At 37.8% G+C, this 18574-nt stretch overlaps 1 protein-coding gene across 3 annotated transcripts in view; it reads right to left on the reverse strand.

Annotated features, from left to right (window-relative positions):
- Nucleotides 1–18574, reverse strand: part of LOC150088106 (LON peptidase N-terminal domain and RING finger protein 3) — a 150186-nt gene that overhangs the window by 46994 nt on the left and 84618 nt on the right. For all 3 annotated transcript variants that reach the window (XR_016546776.1, XR_016546777.1, XM_090370575.1), the window contains exon 9: nucleotides 13511–13687. Coding sequence is in view for 1 of the 3 variants with exons in the window: in XM_090370575.1 (XP_090226701.1) it covers nucleotides 13511–13687 (177 nt within the window). In the remaining 2 variants the exon portion in view is untranslated. The remainder of the gene's footprint in view (nucleotides 1–13510; nucleotides 13688–18574) is intronic.

Raw genomic sequence — 18574 nt, forward strand, 5'->3', positions numbered from 1 at the left:
CATTCCAAGAAAACTCTTATGGGAAACACTGAAAGAGGCAAATATTGATGGACAACTGATTAACATTATTAAGGCAATTTACAGGAATAATAGAGGCAGAATTAAAGTGGGATCAGCTTTGTCACCTGAATTCCACACTTCAAAAGGCTTATTACAAGGTTGTTGCATGTCGCCAACACTTTTCAAAATTTATATTGACATCTGCCTAAGATCCTGGTAAAAAAAAATGTAATAAAATGGGATTGCCGATTAATAAGAACACCTATATTCACAATTTACTTTTTGCAGATGATCAGGTGGTGATAGCACAAGATTTTGAAGATGCAAAGTATGCATGTCGTCAATTGTTTGAGGAATATAAACAATGGGGTCTAAAAATCAATTTTAGCAAGACTGAAATGTTGTCTTCAGGGCCAGGACACGTTCTAAATATTGCAGGTTTTAAAATCAAACAAGTCGATAAATTCAAATATCTGGGATCAATCTTACAAAGTGATGGATCATCCCAAGCAGAGATCAATAACGCTTAGCAGGAACTTCTAGAAGAGACAGAAAACGGAATGAAGACATAAGGGAAAAAATGGAAGTGAGAAAGACTTATTGACACCATCAAACAAAAGCGTCTAACATGGTATGGACATGTAAAACGGATGCAAGAAAACAGATATCCAAAGGCTATCCTGGAATGGATACCTCCTGGAAGAAGGAGAAGAGGAAGACCTAGGAGGACATGGATGGATGGAGTACAGGAGTGCATGACAGGCTGAGGCTTAACCAACCAAGACACCTTGAACCGCACTTTATGGCGGAAAAAAATTCCTAACAAGAAATAACTTGTAGGCTGAGGAAACCCATTGTAAATGGAAACACTCCTCTTGAAGAAGAAGATTAAACACCTCAATCAGATCTCCTTGCTTGTGCCTAGACTGAATGATGCAATTTGCAAAAATGAGGCCTGCAGATCTGTATGCAGTGCTCAAGTTGGAGCCTAACCATTTCCCTATATAATGGAATAAACACCACCTTATCCCTGCCAGAAAAATTCCAGTATATCATTGAAAATGGCCACATGAATTGTCCTGGCAACATGTCTGCACTGCTCAGAGGACTTTATATCTGCACAATTACTACCAGGTCTTTTCATTTTCCATTATCCTGAGTTTAGCACTACACAGCTGGTATGTTGCTCTGGGGTTACTGCTACCCATATACAGTACTTTGCCTTTGTCAATGTTAAATCTCAACTGCCATTTCTCAGTCCATCTGCCTAACTTTTCTAGATCCTGTTGCAGTAGCATACCATCATAAATGCAATTAACCACCCTGCCAACTTTGTATTATCTGCAAACTTAGACAAAGTCTGATATGCTATCACTATATTTATCATTGATAAATATAGAAAATAACAATGAGTCCAAAAACGAACCATGGGGGACTCCACTAATAACATTAGTCCACAAAGAAAGCAGTGTCAATTGATTGCCACTCTCTGTCTTCTCCCACTCAACCATTCCTTCATCGATAGCAGCATGTCGCCCTTAATGCTACACTGTTTGCTCCAATTTGTACAGCAGTCTTATGTACAACAGTATCAAAAGCTCTTCTGAAATCCAAGTATGTGATACTAAAATAATTTTTTGCATCCAGTACCTTTTGTGACATCATAATATCTAATCAAATTGGTTAGACAAGATTTCCCCTTAACAAACCCATGCTGTGTCTGAAGTATAATTGCAGCCTTGTCTAGATGATCCCATTAATTCTTTAACCAGTGATTCTATTATTTTCCCTGCTAGAGAAGTTAAGCTAAAAGGTCTGTAATTACTCGTGTCACCCTTTGATCTCCCCTTTGTGAATTCTGGATACATTCACACATCTCCAGTCTGCGGGGACCTCCCCTGAATCCAAAGATGCTTTCATAATTATGGCTAAGTGTTTGCTTACTTCCTCTGCTGCCTCCCTTAATATAATTGGTTAGATCCCATTACCCAGGTGCCTTTCTTATGTTTAACTACAACAATTTCTCTTCTACTTTCCTCTCAGTTATTACAAAATCATTTAGCTCCCTGTTAGAGTTTTCTGGCATCCACTTCCCAAATGAAAATCATCCACATGTGTGAATGTAGATGCAAAATACTCAGTTTGTCAGCAATCCGAGCAGGATCATCAACAGTTAAAACATCCATATCAAGTGGACCAATGAATCAGTTTATATAAGTAAAGTCTGCTGTTTTTCTTTGCATCCTTTGCTAAAGATTTGTTGTAATCTGCCATCACTTGCCTAACCTCCTTTGTAACTTGGTTACAGATCAACTTGTATCTACTGTAGGCTTCTGTGTCACGTGTTAATTTGTATGCATCCCATGTATTTTTCTTCTCTGCCAGGAGTCTCATTAGTTCATTTGACATCCATTTAGGCCTATAACTTGAAGAGTATTTCTTAGTTGGTAGGAAAGCCTAGTAACTGCTATGATTAATTCCTTGAATGCTTCCCATTTAGAATTTGCTGAGGGTAACATCATCATCAGTTGGTCCCAATGTAGTTGCCTTGACGAAAGCAAAAACCCTTCCCTTTACCCTTGATGGTAGTTATATGTTTAAGTAAATCCAACATTAATACAGTGCGATACAGTGATCACACCGTATTAATGTCAGGAATTGGTAGTGGATATATGAAAAGTTGAAGCTGCTTGTGCAAGGAAAGGTTTCTCCAACTGGAGAGAAATGTGCTATCATCAGCAAAACTACAGATAGGATTTCCAGTCAATGGGAAGAAGGTCATTAATACATAAAAGGAAAAGAATGTGAGAAATACTGAACCTTGGGGAATTTTAGAATTAGTGAAGAAGTCAGAAGACAGAGTGCCACTCCAGTGAGTGGTCAGGGAGAAAACTAGATACCCAATTACAAAAAACAGTTGGCAAACCACAAGATGGAAGCTTATTTAGAAGACCTTTATGCCAAACATGATCAAAAGCCTTTGAAATGAAAAGAGCAACTGCTTGAGTTTCACAAATTTTTTTCCAGTGAATTTGTCCACAAATGGGTAACATTAGCCAGTATGTAACCAGTGGACTGACACTGATGGAGTCCATATTGGCAATCACTGATCAGATGGAAGGTTTCTATTACTTTAAAAAAGAGTAGAAGTGCAATGGGACAATAATTAGATGGGATTGATTTGTTACCCTTTTTAGGAACTGGTTAGATATGAACAAATATCCAAATGGCAGGAAAAACAACAGTGGAATAATAAATTGTAAAATGGCACCAGAGTACAGGAGTAATATCAGGAACGTACAAAAAACAGTTGGTTTTGAAAATAAGTGGAGAAATACTATCAGGACCTGGCACTTTCTTGATAACAAGGCTGTTAAAAATTCAAAACTGTTCAAACAGTGAAGGTATTACAGCTAAGGACTATTCTGCTTTTATTGTGCAATTTGACCACTGATGTGCTTAAAGCCAGTTAAAGCAATCCAGCTAAAACAAGCTTTTTTTTTTTTTGTTACAGTAATACACTCATAAATATGATTGTTGTTTGAATTTATTTGGTTCTAACAGTGGTTTTATAAACAGATGGTTTTTGAAAAGGCTGCTTAATTAAAAAAAAAAAATAAAATAAATATTTTATTCTCTGTAACACCAAGCTGCTTTAATAGTTTTTAGTCTTCTATAACACCCTTATTCTTGATTTAGTTCCCCCTCATATCATCCTCTCTTATTGCTATAGTTACAGCAGTGGTTTTCTTTGTATTCACTTTTTTCTTGGGTTGTCACTGTGCTAACTTATTAATTTACATATTTCAGTATGTGTCATATTCCAGTAACATGCAGTTCGATATGCTTTACAGCAGCCAATTTTTGTCTTACCATCCTTGTTAAACTCTTGCTTTCTTCCTCTTCTGGGGATGCCCATTTCTTTCATCCCCTTGCTTTTCTTCTCTCTCTCCCTTACCCCTACTTCTCATGCTATGTTCCTCCCTTTTCATTTCTCCTTATTTATTGGGATAACAAGTTTTCTTGTTATCCCACTAAAAGTCTTTGCCTGCTGGTGATCCCTGGTATGCCTATACGTGACATGGGATGGAAGTCTTCTGAAATTAAAACCCATTCCTTTGCCTTTTACTTCTGCTACCTCTCTCGTTATCATCCACCGTAGAACTCCGTGATCACTTCCTGCTACTGGTTCCTCTACTGTCAGCCCTGTTATGTCATCTGATTCATGTGTGATGATGAGGTCTAGGATATTCTTTTCTCTAGTACTTTCCCTGACATGCTGATACAAATAACAGTCATCTAGTTGATTTAAAAATTTTGTTCCCCATGTCGAGTTTCCTTCCCATTTACTGCAATCAATTAGAGGCAAATTGAAATCACCCATAATAAGGCATTGACGCTTACTTGCCCATTCCATTTGCATGTAGAGGCTTTTGTCATAATCTTCACAATCACCTGGTCTGTAGATTACTCCTACTCGCATTATACCTTTGTTTCCAACTATCTCACACCATACAGACTCTATACTAGCATGTGAAATGTCTGAATCCGGGAAGGCTATCGTCGCACTCAGGCTGCTTCTGATAAGAAGCATTACCCCACCACCCCTTCTATCTACCCTATCCTTCCTAAATACATTATACAAGCCGTACTGGAACTCATCATCCCCAATTTCCGGGTGGCACCACATCTCTGTAAGCCCTATTATGTCCGCGTTACTTGTTTTAACCAGCAGTTCGAATTCGCTCATTTTATTGACGACACTTCTAACGTTACTGTATAAACAATTAAGATTTACTGTTCTTGTATATTTAACAACCCTAACACAAACCTTGAAGGTTTTTAGGCTCTCTTCCCTGATATTAGCTACCTGCTCACGTGAAACGTCTTTGCCTCCAGAACATCTAGATAATACGTCCAGTTGGGGTAACAGATAAGAACTCTTAAGGTATGTGCAAGAGTTACATTGACCAATATTATCAGATAAACGCGTGTCAGTATTACCCACATTCCCCCTAACTAGCAGTTTCCCTGAACCTTTAAGGTATCCTCAATAATACTGGCAAAAACTTTTGCACCACCTTTGTTTAAGTGTATCCCGTCTCTACAAAACAAATTCCTTCTACCTACAAGTGTGGGCCATGCTGATAGAAATTTACCCCCTAAAGCCTTGCAGATTCCTTCAAGTCTTGAGTTAATCCACAAGGCTCTTAACATATAATCCCTCCTATCGTGTCTGGGCAGAATTGCAGACATATAGACATTATGGCCTAGCTCGCGGCATTTCCTCAGCATGGTCCTGTATTTTCCCAACAAATCGTCAGATCGTGTACGTCTAATATCATTTGTCCCCACATGAATAATAATATTTTCTTTACCCCTTTTAAAATCTGACAATCTGTTGGTGACATCATCAATAGTTGCTCCCAGCAGACATACCCTGGTTCTGCTCCAAAAGTTATATATATATTGTTGGTGTGTGTGTGTGTGTGTATATATATATATATTATAAACTTGAATTTCAGGAAAGCTTTTGATGTTGCTGCACATGAGGGACTGTTGTGCAAATTGGAGCAGTGTGGCATTAAGGGAAGGCCGCTACTTTAGATGGGGAAAGACAGGGTAGTTATCAATGGCTGCTGCTCTTCATGGGCTGCTGTTATTGGTGGAGTCCGGCAGGCTTCAGTGCTGGGCCCACTGTTGTTTTCTGTATTTATTAATAATACCGATGATGGTGAGAGAAGAGTTTATAGAGGATGCCCACAGGGTTCGGTTCTGGGGCCGACTCTCTGGAATTGGGTTCTCGACGAGTTCCTACAAATGCAAGCTGTGGAAGGTACGACCAGAATAGCTTATGCTGATGATTTAGTCATCTTGGTGTGTGGAGAGTCCCGCCGGATGCTTGAGGAGCGTACAGCTGCTTCTCTAGGTCAATTGTTGAATTGGTCTGCTCAGCATAAGCTGGAGGTCTCAGCAGAGAAATCTGTAGCAGTGCTTTTGAGGGGACGCCTCAGTGGAACTCGCCCTCCTTTGTGTCGTTCTGGTGATCTCTCGCTTAGAGTGGTTAATAAGACCAGGTACCTGGGTGTTGTCCTGGGAGAGCGACTTTCTATGGTAGCTCATGCTGCATTTGTCCGAGATAAGGTGAGACGATTATATGCCAAGCTCCAGCGAGTTACGCGTGTTGAATGGGGTATAAAGGGTGGTGCCCTCCATTTACTTTATGATAACATCTTTATCCCGATTCTGACTTACGCTGCTGGGGCTTGGGGAGGGTATATAGAACATTCTCATGTTTGTAGAATCTTGTCTTCGGCACAGAGGTTTGCTCTCTTAGGTATAACCAGGGCTTGCAGAACTGTTTCCACAGATGCCTTGTGTGTCCTTGCAGGGAAGATGCCTGCGGAGTTGGTTGTGGCACAGTTTGCTTTACGGTATGCCCTTAAGCGGGGGATTACCAGAGTGATTTTTGGCGTCCGGTCGTGCCCGGTGGGGCGGTTGGCTGGTTTCCTTGATATAACAGCGGAAAGGGGGCGAATCAATGATGAGTTGAGTACCATATGGCAATTCCAATGGACAAACTCTGAGAAAGGTCGTCATTTGTATACCTTTATGCCCTTGGTCCATATGGTGAGTAGGGAGCGATGCTCCTGGCTCCAATTTGGGTTTGCAGCTGCTGCCGTCGTTACTGGGCATGGCTTGAGGTCAAGGCTGTTTCGTTTGGGGTTGACCCTTACAGAGTTTTGTGAGTGTGGAGAGACTGAGACTGGCCTTCACATCTTGCTATATTGTCCTCTATATGAGGATTTAAGAGCGAGGTTGGACTTTGGGACACTGGCTCTCACTGAAGTTAATTTGATGTATATTTTTGATAATTATGAATTCTTTTGTTCTTTTTTAAGATTTGCTAAGTTGGCTTATAGTCGCTGCCGGGCGATGCCCGGGTGGTAGTAGAGACCTACCTCCTCGTGGTGGGGACGGTAACTTGTGGTGAGAGGTGTGATTGCCCATCCCCACCACAAGGCTGAATGGTCGATTAATGTTAATTTGTTTGTTTGATTTGAGTTGACCATTTTGGTCTTTATATATTGGTTTTACAACTAAGGTTGAGACTAATATACTAAATGAGAATTGGTTGCATATGGATGAAAATCCGGGTGGCAACTGAGATGGAAGCTCACTCAAATGAATACCGATGATGGTATATCAGGCTTAATAGCTAAGTTTGCAGATGATACAATGGTTGGCAGGGTGGTTAATGACAGTAATGAAGGTATGCTGCTGCAACAATATCTACAAAAATTAGGCAGATGAAATAAGAAATGTCAATTGAAGTTTAACATTGACAAATTCAAGGTACTACATATAGATAGCAGTAATCTCAGGGCAATGTATGAACTGTGTAGTATGATACTCAGGGTAGTGGAAAATGAAAAGGACCTGAGGATAATTGTGCAGTCTGATATGAAGTTCACTTAGCAGTGCAGACAGACTGCAAGGACAGCTCATGGTGTTTTGTCAGTGTTATACAGGAATTTTGCTAGCAGAAATAAGGAGGTGATCATCCCATTGTACAGGGCAATGGTCATGCAGGTCTGCAGGTCTCATTTTGGGAAGGATCTAGAGCTGCTGGAACAGGTAAAGAGAGGGGCAGTGAGATTGTTGAGGGGGAACAAAGAGATGCTCTTATCAAGAAAGGTTCTTGCCTGCAAACTGCAGTGTCTGGATACTAGACACCTGCAAGGTAATCTGATTGAGGTGTTTAAGGCTTTGAATGGCTTGAGCAAAATTGGTGCTGATGGCATTCTTCCTCTTGCTCCAACTACACAAGGGGGCAAAAATTCAAATTGAGGAGGGATAGTTGCAGAATAGGTGTGCGGAAGTTTGCCGTCAGGAAATGTGTGGTTGATTGCAGGAACATGCTTCCATTCATTATAGTGAAAGTGGATAGCTCGAATAAATTCAAGGAAGAACTAGACAAACTACTGGAGTTGGTGGATAGTGCTACACTCTTGATCTTTTTCCCATAAATAACACTTCAAAGTACATGGTCAAGATGAGTGGTCCTTTAGGCACATCAGATCATAATTTGGTGATGGTCTCTTCTCCTCATGTTGTTTGGCATTACAATAATGTGAAATGGAATTATCTGTAAGATTTTTATCCTTCTTTTCCTTGCTTGGATTAGTGATTTAAATTTTTTTGATTTCAATGCTTGCTCAGATTGTATTCACTGAAATTACACTTGTAGGAATGAAATCGTCATGTCATTCCACACTCTGCCTTAAAATCTTATGCTTAATTTAAACCTTGGTTTTCCAATAAATGTGCGAGGTATGGGTCATTCAAGATAAGAATGTTGCATATTACAACTGACTTGCATCCAAACCTCTAGGTTCATTTTCTGCCTATGCTAAAGCTTGCAACAACTTTAAAGCTATTAATCTATCAAAACTAGATTTTAAAGAGGCCGAGAGTAGAAAACTCGGTTCTTGTCCAAATGGTAATCAAGCATTCTGGTCTCTTGCCAAAGTTATTGGCTGCAACTTTTTAACCATCTATACTCCACCTCTCTTAAAGCGTAATGGTTCTATCGCTCCTCTGTTAAAGATGAAACCAACTTATTAGCATTCCACTTTTCTTCTATATCTTGTATTGATGACCTTAGAAAAGCACCTACTACCAATCACAGTACACTCCACTCAATACTGTGGTCTTCATAAAATGGTTGTAAGAAGAATTTAACAATATTCATCCTAAGAACGCTTCAGTTGCTGATGGCATTTTTCCACTTGTTCTCAAAACCTGCTTTTGAGCCTGATCCTGTTTAGTGTTTCCTTTTTACACTTTCTTATTCCACTGGGGTTTTACCTTCTGCTCAGAAATTTGCTCACATCCAGCATGTTAATAAAAAGAATGACAAATCCCTCCAATTCAATTATTGTCCCATTGCACTTACCTCTGCACTTCCCAAAGTAATGGAAAAATCCATCGATCCCCAGTCCTAAACTATCTCTAAACATTCCACCTGATCTCAGTTGTCCTAATTGTGTTTATGTTCACTCTGATAATCCCTGTAAAAAATTAACTAATTTTGAATCTCTTCTTTTTGATCTTCTCTGGCTTAAATCTCTCTATTCCATTCTGTCAAATTCATCTGTTGCCTTTATCATTCTCCCAACTCCCCTAAGCACATAGAAATTTTCTCATATTGCTAATATGGATTCCATCAATGTCAGTGGCTTATATTACACAGCCATGGAAAAATTTCTGTGGAAATGTTTGGTGAATCTGAAACAGCTGCTCTTGACATTTCTAATGCTTTTGATTATATTTGGCATAAAAATCATCTAAACAAGCACCTATCTTATGGATTGCCAATTGTTTTTTGCAATGGAGTATTCAGTTTTCTTTCTAACTGTTCTCTGCACATGAAGATAGATGGCCATCTTCTAATTTCTCCACTAATTTTGGTGTTCCCCAAGGTTCAGTTCTTTCTCCAGCTTTTTTTCTCCTGTATATTAATGACCTTCTTCCACTGAATGGAAATCCTATCCATAGTTTTGCTGATGACTCAGAAAGTAACCTACAGAAAGTATAAACTAATTTGCAATCAAGTCAAAGGAGGTTAGGCATTCTAAGGCAGGTAATGAGAAGTCTATGGCAAAGAATGCAAAAAAAAAAAAAAAAAAAATAGCAAAAACTTCTTTACATATGTTAATATTAGAAGGATAGGATGAGTCATTTTGATGTACTACATATTAATGGCTGACTGTTGAACCTGTTCAGATTGCCGACAAACTGAATAAATATTCTGAATCTACATTCATACATGAAGAAGATTATAGGGGTAGCAAAAGTATATCAAATTCTGAGAGGTAAATGATTTTGTGATAATTGAAAGTCAAATTGTTGAAACTAAAAGCATTTGGGGCTGTGGGATCTGTCCAATTATATTAAAAGAAACAGCAAAAGAGGTAAGCAAACCTTCACCACAATTATGATCCTGACAGAAATGCTGAGATGGACAATATTGCAGTTCAGTGGCAATCCTGTTCAGTGGCAATCCTCAGTGGCACAGATTGTCATTTAACTGTTAATAGGAGATCTGATCTCACCAATATGATTGGCTACTATGATGCAGTAACAAAGGAACTGGATGCAAAAATAATTCTTAGATTTCAGAAAAGCTTTTGATACTGTTCCAGGTGAAGAACTGCTGTACGAATTGGAGCACTGTGGCATTACGGGCAAGTTACCGCTAAGAGTTCTGCTATGGATGGTTGAATGGCGAAGTCAGAAGGTCGTTTTTAATCGGCAGTACTCTTCTTGGACTAATGTTATTAGAGTTGTCCCTCATGGTTCAGTGCTAGACCCCTTACTGTTTTCAATATTTATTAACAACATTGATTAATGTGTGAATATATATATACATATATATATCGGGCTTAATGTCTAAGTTTGCAGATGATCCAAAGGTTGGCAGAGTGGTAACAAGAATCAGGGTATGCTATTGCAACAAGATCTAGGAAATAGGCAGATGGGCTGAGAAGTCACAAGTGAGGTATAAATTGATAAATGCAAGGTATAATATGAGTAGCAGTAATACCAGAATAACATACCAATTGGGTGCTAACACACCTAAGGTAGTGGAGGACAAAAAAGTAGAGGTAACTGTGTAGTCAGACAGAGTAGTTTTCTGAACAGTGCCAAGTGGCTTCTAGGCCAGTTCATTGGGTTTTGTCAATGATTACAAAAATTTTGCCTGCAGGGACAAAGACATGATTATCCCATTACGTACAGGTCTGGAAGCACCATTTTAAGAACAATGTGGATCTTTTGGCATGGGTGCAGAGAAGAGCAATAAGATTAGTCAGGCACACAAAAGGGTAGCCTCTTACCAAGAAAGACTTGAGTTTTGCAAACTGCAACATCTCTAAACTAGGCTCCTGAAAGGAAAACTGACTGAGCTGCATAAGGTTTTGAATGGATTGAGTAAACGAAATGCTGATGGCCCCCTTCCTCTTGCTCAGACTATACACATAAGGAAGCATAATTTTTAACTGAGAAAGGATGGTTGCAGGTAAAAAAAAAAAGGTAAAGTGCAGCCATTATCAACCCACTGCAGGATGGAAGCCTCCTCAACAATTCATGCTGAGGGAAAATGGACCATAATCTGCCACACTGGTCCAGTGCGGGTTGGCAGATCGACCGTATTCAGCAGTCAGGGGCTTGAACCCCTGTCTACTCAAAGAGTGTGTGCTACGGCACTCCAGCTCCTGACCACTCGGCTACGGAGGCTGATATGGTTGCAGGATAATGTGCAAAAATTTTCTCTGTCAGAGAGTAAATGATTGTTGGAACAGCCTTCCATTTGGTATTGTGGAAGTGATGCATTTGATACTGAATGTTTATAAGAACACTTATTTTTAGCTGTAGAATATACTCTTTCAATTGTTCGGTGCAATTCTGTAATACTCTGCGTGTGGACCAATAACTGACATGAGATGTAGTGTAATTACTAAAAGTTGCAAGAATGCTTGAGCTGCACTGGAAGGTGTCTTTCAGCAATTCATCTGCAAAAATCATAAATTTCACTTCAAAAACCAGTAAAAATTTGTCTATATTTAGGAAGGTAGGGAAAATTTTTAATCATTAAACTCAAACAAACATTTTTTGCAAAAAACTTTTTAAGCTACATCTGACAGGTGCAGCAGGAATATTCCTGGCTTAACTGCTAATATAGTGTACAACATTCAGTCCAATCAAGTTGGAACTGAGAATAATCACAGTTAAGAACTTTCTAAATTTAAATACAGGGTGATTCAGGAGGAATAGTATCAATTATTCCGAGTAAAAGAGTTCATATAAACATGTGTCCGATTCTCAATGGATACGGAGATACAGCTGCTTGAAACTGGCACACACAAAGCCATTATGAGAGGTACTGAAGAATGATAAATGACTTATTGTTTGTATTTATTGACTTTCTGAATGATAAAAAACAAAAATAATTGACAAATTTTTTACAGTTCACAATAAATGTTCGAAAATCCCACCGCCAACCTCAAGGCACTTTGCAACTCTTGTGATAATATGACGTCTTGTTCTTCTGAGGTCGTCTCGGAATTCCTTTATGAGGGCAGTGATATCCAAAATGCAAGTGAGCAATTAGTCTCTTGTATTTAACTTTTCTCTGTATACTGCTCTTTCATCCATTCCCACAAACAAAAACCTAATGAAGTGAAGTCTGAAGACCTTGGTGGCCAATGAATGGGACCACATAGCCGATCTATTGTTCAGGGAAAGTTCGATTTAGATATGGTATCACCAGACGGTATAATGTGCAGGAGCTCCATAATGCTGAAAGTACATACCAATCCTTGTAGCCAAGGGAACATCCTCCAACAGTAGTGGAAATTCGTTTTGCAGAAATTCTAGGTAAATGGGACCTGTAAGACAACTTTATAACACAACAGGCCCAACTGACTGATTGTCAGTGATACTACACCACACATTTACAAAGATGCGATGTTGAAAATTTGTTTCTGCAGCGGCATGTGGATTTTTGTCTGACCACCTACGAGTTATATGAGTATTGTTGATGTCACGGGTGAAAGTAGCTTCAATGCTGAACAGTATTAATCAGCAATTAGCGTTTACCCACCGACAAAATTCCATTTGCTGTATGTGAAATGCCGATACGCATAGAAATTCTTCATGTGCTAATAGTAGGACTACGTTCTACTGACTGAACAATGTGTTCTATTTCATCCACATTCTGTTCATTTGCAGATTCAGAAGAAATATGAGCAATGGAAACTGTACCAGTCTCACACAGTTTGGTGTAAACACTAGTAAACGCTCTTGAATCCGGTATTCTGTGGTTAGGAAACCATCGACGGTATCCTCTACAAGCAGCAGTAGCACTTCCCCCACAAAAACTAGAGATAAACACCATATCTGCATATTCAGCATGTGTGAAGATGTGCAGCATTCTTAACAACACTTCTAACACAAAACAGCATCAGGTTATAACTCTTCTTGGTCACATCTCATTCGGGGAGCTGTGTCTGTATCCATTGAGAATTGGACAAATGTTTATATGAACTTTTTTACTCAGAATAATTGATACTATATATAATATAACCTCCCAAAATATTTACTATTCCTCCTGAATCACCCTGTATATTACGCTCTTTAAAAGAGCATATTTAATCACCTTGTAGTCATATATAAAAATTTGCATATCAGATCCTTACTGAGGAATGTAATCTCCATCATATCATTTTTATGGTAAAACTGGTTTTGACATATGGTACTTTTCTCAGATTGTAAACTGCTCTGAGTCCAAGAACTGTATGTACTTTTAAAGCAATCATATGATTACTTTAAACATGCAATTATTCTCTCTAGAAAAGTTGTTTCTGTTGTAAATTTTTTGATTGGTTCCTATATATATATATTTTTTTTTTATTACTAGTTCTTATTGCTATAAAAGAGGCTTTACCTTTGTTCAACATCATCAACTACAGCACACATTCCAAACTGATGAATACCAGATTCCATACACTGACGGATCATTAAGCGATAGCATGGCTCAAAAACATGTAGAGGGCAAGGCACTGTGGGATATGCAACAGTACAGACAAATAATGGGATTACATGTTCAGGATCTTTACCTGCACTATACCAAAGGGAGAAAAAAGAAAAAAAAAAGAAAGGAAAAAAGTCTCTTTGGACAAGAAAGATACAAAATACACACAAACAGAACTTGTGATATAATGAAATATAATTAAACTCTAAATAAATAATAGTACATAACAATTATATATGCTTTTATATTTAACCCTAAATAGGTGTGCCTGTAAGTGCTAGCTGCATCTGGTCATCTTTACCTTTTGCTGGGAAAAAAGCTGTCCCTCTCCAAATTATGCAATGGTGCATAGCATGATGCATAAATAAACTGTCATTTGAAGATAATAGAGCAAGTGTGTAGTTTACTTCTTAGTTGGTGGGGGGTGTTAGTTTCCTGCTTCTCAACTTTTCTGCAGATAAACTGCTTCAGGACTGGTTTGCTGATTTTGCCACTAGTGGATGTGTTTGATGGTTGTCCTTAAGAGCTTTTTTGAGGCAGTACTGAGGATCCTGGATGAATTAAGGAGTTTAATGGGATCTTTGAATTGAAGTCCTTTGGGTGTGGAGTCTTGATTCCTGCAGGTAATTAAGTATCTTAACTGTTCCGTGGTTTTGGAGAGTTTTCTGATGATTTTTTCATGCCTATTAAGAGATCGGATGATGCTATTTCTGTAGGATGATCTAAGGCAGTGGTGTCCAACCTACAGCCCACGAATATTTTTTATATGGCCTGCACAGAAAGTGAATTGAAAGAGCATTTTAAAATTTCTTAATCATTTCAAGAACAGAGTACATTTGACACAAAAATAAGTGGAAATATTAACTTTACTACCAAAAATCTGGTTCCAATTATCAATAACTTTATTAACAAATGGATTTAAAGACTATGGCATTCATTGCAGTGAATATGTGAGTGTTGAAGTTACAAAGCCTCATGTTGATGTTGTGAATTCTGTTTCTTTTATCTATGTTTGGTATCAAATATGCGCATGCCTGACCAGAAGTGTGTGTATATATACGAGGTGCTATCAAAATGTTCTGGGACTTCAATTATGGCATGCCTTCTGTTTGACCTTTTTTTTTTTTTTTTTGTGTTAGTTGTTGGCGCATCGGCTTCTGTGGCCATAATGCACCTCCCAAAGTATTTGCATTTTACTCTGATCCAAGCCCGAGGTGGGATTCAAACCCATGACCTTTGGGTTGCCAATTCTGTTTGATCTTGGTGGCTGCATAAAAGTGTATGCGCAGTACACTTCATTGAAAATGTAACACACTAATTTTTCTCAAATCACTCAGTGCAGCCTGCGAAAGAAATTAACTTTTAATGTGACCCCTGTACAGAAAAAGGTTGAACACCACTGATCTAAGGTATTTCTTGAGCAGCATGATGCATAGATAAACTATGTCGTTTGAAGATAATAGAGCACTCAAAACCTATGTTGGTATTATTATGTTTATTTTAGAATTGGAAATATGTATATAATGGGATTAAAAGATTTGTGGTATTTTCTTAACATTTTTTTCAGTGCAGTTTGCAATCACTGAAGAAGTCTTTACTGCAATCCTCTCCCTACAAAGTCCACTCTACCAACAACAAAATCAGCAAACCAGTCTTGAAGCAGTTTATCTACAGAAAAGTCTGAAGTACAAAGTCAACAATAAACCCACACAGAGAAACAGAAAAAAAACCCCAACCTTAGATGGGTGTTTTTATGACAATGAAGAAATAAATATTCCCCAACCCAGACCTTTCTCCCAGCAAATTGAAATCTCTGAAGAGAACACCCAGAAAAAAACAGAGAAGGATCTTTTCCATATCCCAACTGGAGTAAACTCTTCAAAAGAATAAGGAGACCCACTGCCATCAGATGGATCCTTCCACTACCTGAAACAAACAAGGAAAAACAGATGCCCACCAGCTAACCTAGGAGAAGCCTAGACAAGACCTTCCAATAAAGATGAACCTTCACCCCTGGGTGGACCATTCCTAACTCTATAAAATGAGGACTCAGCAAAGTGTTAAACCCTCTCTCAATTAAGATCTTCTGTCAATACATCAGTAGTTAGTTACACAACCCCCCCCCCTCCAATAACATGGGATTCATCGATGTAGTTAATGTAAGCTCCAGATCCCTTTCACCACAGAATATGAGACACTAAGTTTAGGATTAAACTTTGCACTGACATCTCAACAAATCCCATACTTCAATTTTCTAGCACAACTTAATACTAGTTTCCAAAACATTAAAAACAAACACCATTAGAAGTCATAAATGACCTTCATAAAAATAAAATAAACTTACAAAGGAGATAACAACCTATCATCCATCACAGGAAAGTACTAAAACAACTTAAGCTTAAATAAAAACATAACAACTTAAGTAACATACATATAACCAAAGATTATAACAATCAAGTCTTTTGCCTATTAGCAGAAGAAAATATCTATAAAACAATCAAAAGAGACCCTATATTATATAGCTAAAAAGATAAAAACAAAATTAAAGCTCTTACTCACACACAGAATAAAATTAATGACACCACTTACAAACAACTTCTAACATCAATTTCTCAGCCCTCAATGTTGTTTGAAAATATCAAAGCACACAAAGCTAACTTTCCCATCAGATCCATAGTTAATGGTAGAAACCATCGACAGTGAAATTTAGCCCAACAACTTGTAAAACAATCACACCAGCCTTATCTACAAACTCTAGAATGATAAAAAAAAATCCCAAAATTTACCCAACCAGCTAGAAAACACTAACATCAATAACAAAGATCTTCTAGTCTCCTCTAATGTTGATAACATGTTCACTAATGTCCCATTAGAAGAGACTAAGACCATCTTCCTCAAAATACTAGGCAACCAGATACACACCACCTTCCCCAACCAATCCCTAGATATTTCATATTCTTGAATTAGATTTGTCAATAGGATAAGGTTACTTCAGCTTCAAAACTAGCCTATATAAACAAAAATAAGGTCTAAGCATGGGCAATCCACTCCCCTTACTGGCAGAGATTTTTATGAATTCCTTTGAAAACAAGGCCATAGAAAAAGCTACCTTTAAACCAGAAGTATAGATCAGATATGTAGATGATATCCTTACCATTTGGCCACAGTATTAAGGAACTCAACAGGTTTCATCTACATATCAATAGCTCGCGCACGGGCACACACACACACACACAGTTCAAATTAGAAGAGGATAAAAAACCTATAATTTCTTGACTAATACTAAACAGAACAAAACACCATTACAACACAATTTATAGAAAACTTACTGACACTGGATCTATCCTCCATTTCTCATCCAACCATCCCTCAAACACAAAAACGGGTGTCCTGAAAGGCTTCATCTTGAGGGCCTGCTGCCTCTGCAGGGGTGGCATCAAAAACACAACAGAAAAATTCTCCAACAATATTCCTGATGAGGATAAAAAATTCATCACCATCCCCCAAGCACTACATACCAGCGAATAAATTTGAGCATTTGAAAAATAGCTCAAATTTTTGAGCTATTTTTCAGCTCAAAAACAAATTTTTTATCAGGTATACTAAAATCACAATAATAAAAGACATTAAACCCCCATCTTGCCCCCCCCATCAAGGCCCTCCACTAAAATCATATATACTGGCTACAATGCAGAGTCTGTCCAAAAGCCCACATAGGACAAAGAAAGTGACAACTGATAGAGTAAGAGAACACAAGAAGGATACTGAAAAAAGCAGAGTAACAAATTCACACCCAGCTTGTTGTTTGTGAAATACTACATATGGGCATTTTCTAAAACATCAGTAGTGGCCACAGACATATACCAAAATGATAGACTCTACAAAGAAGAGTTTTTAATAGGAACCATAATTAACGTTAACCGCAACAAAGGAATTCAGATTGAAAACAGTCACATACATATCTTTAATAATAAAATCCTAGCCCAAATTAAAAATAAGTTTAAACTTCTTAACCACAACCAACTCTCCACCCAAATAGCTCCCCCCACCTCAACTAAGAAGTAGACTACAACCTATATTAATTCTTATCAACCACCCTAGAAACAGATCTTAACTTTAAAGTTTTCCAACATTATTATTTAGATTATATAATTTAATTCATTTATTTAATTTTGTCTTATTCTATTCAATTTTAATTTGTATTTATTTAATTTTTATCACATATCTTTAAATGTGTATCAACATCCCCCATTACCTATTAAGCCAATACCTGCAAGTAATGATATCCTTAAGGCACAAGTAAACCCTGGGATCAAGACTATAAAAGATAATTCCTTACTCTTTTCCATCAAACCACCTGGTAAGGAGATTAAGTAAATCACATATATATTTCATCCATAAACAAATCAACAAGTTCTTGTGACCAAAGTGACCTTTTGTGTCAATCATATTGCAAAGATAGCTGGTAAGTGTTTGCGTATTATTATTATTCACTATATAAAAATTAACCTTAAAACAAAATTCTTCAAATTAGATCTAAGTTTGATTTAATAAAACTCTTAATTCCACTAAAAAATTTTTAAGAATTCCATAATAATAATCCTTAATTACTATATTTGCAGTCATTGAAGAAGTGGTAAGAAGATACCACAAATCATTTGACCCCATTATGTACATATTTCCAATCTGGAAATAAACATAACAATACCAATGTAGGTGTTGAGTGCCTTATTAACTTCAAACAACACAGTTTATCTATGAATCAACTGCCACTCAAGGTGGATGATGCACTTTCATTACATGAATGGATTCATTATCCCACATCATGTTCTGAAACTGTCGTAATGTCCAATACTCCATACCAGTGTAGTTTGTTCATTCTCTGTGCCAGAACAGGCAGTGACATGCTTTCCTGAGAGACAGCTTTGGCTTTAAGAGCAGCTGCACAATTACAGCAAACTCTGACATTTTTATGGT

The sequence above is a fragment of the Mastigoproctus giganteus genome, chromosome 3, assembly GCF_048544385.1.
Source record: "Mastigoproctus giganteus isolate SK-2022 chromosome 3, ASM4854438v1, whole genome shotgun sequence".
Taxonomy (NCBI): domain Eukaryota; kingdom Metazoa; phylum Arthropoda; class Arachnida; order Uropygi; family Thelyphonidae; genus Mastigoproctus; species Mastigoproctus giganteus.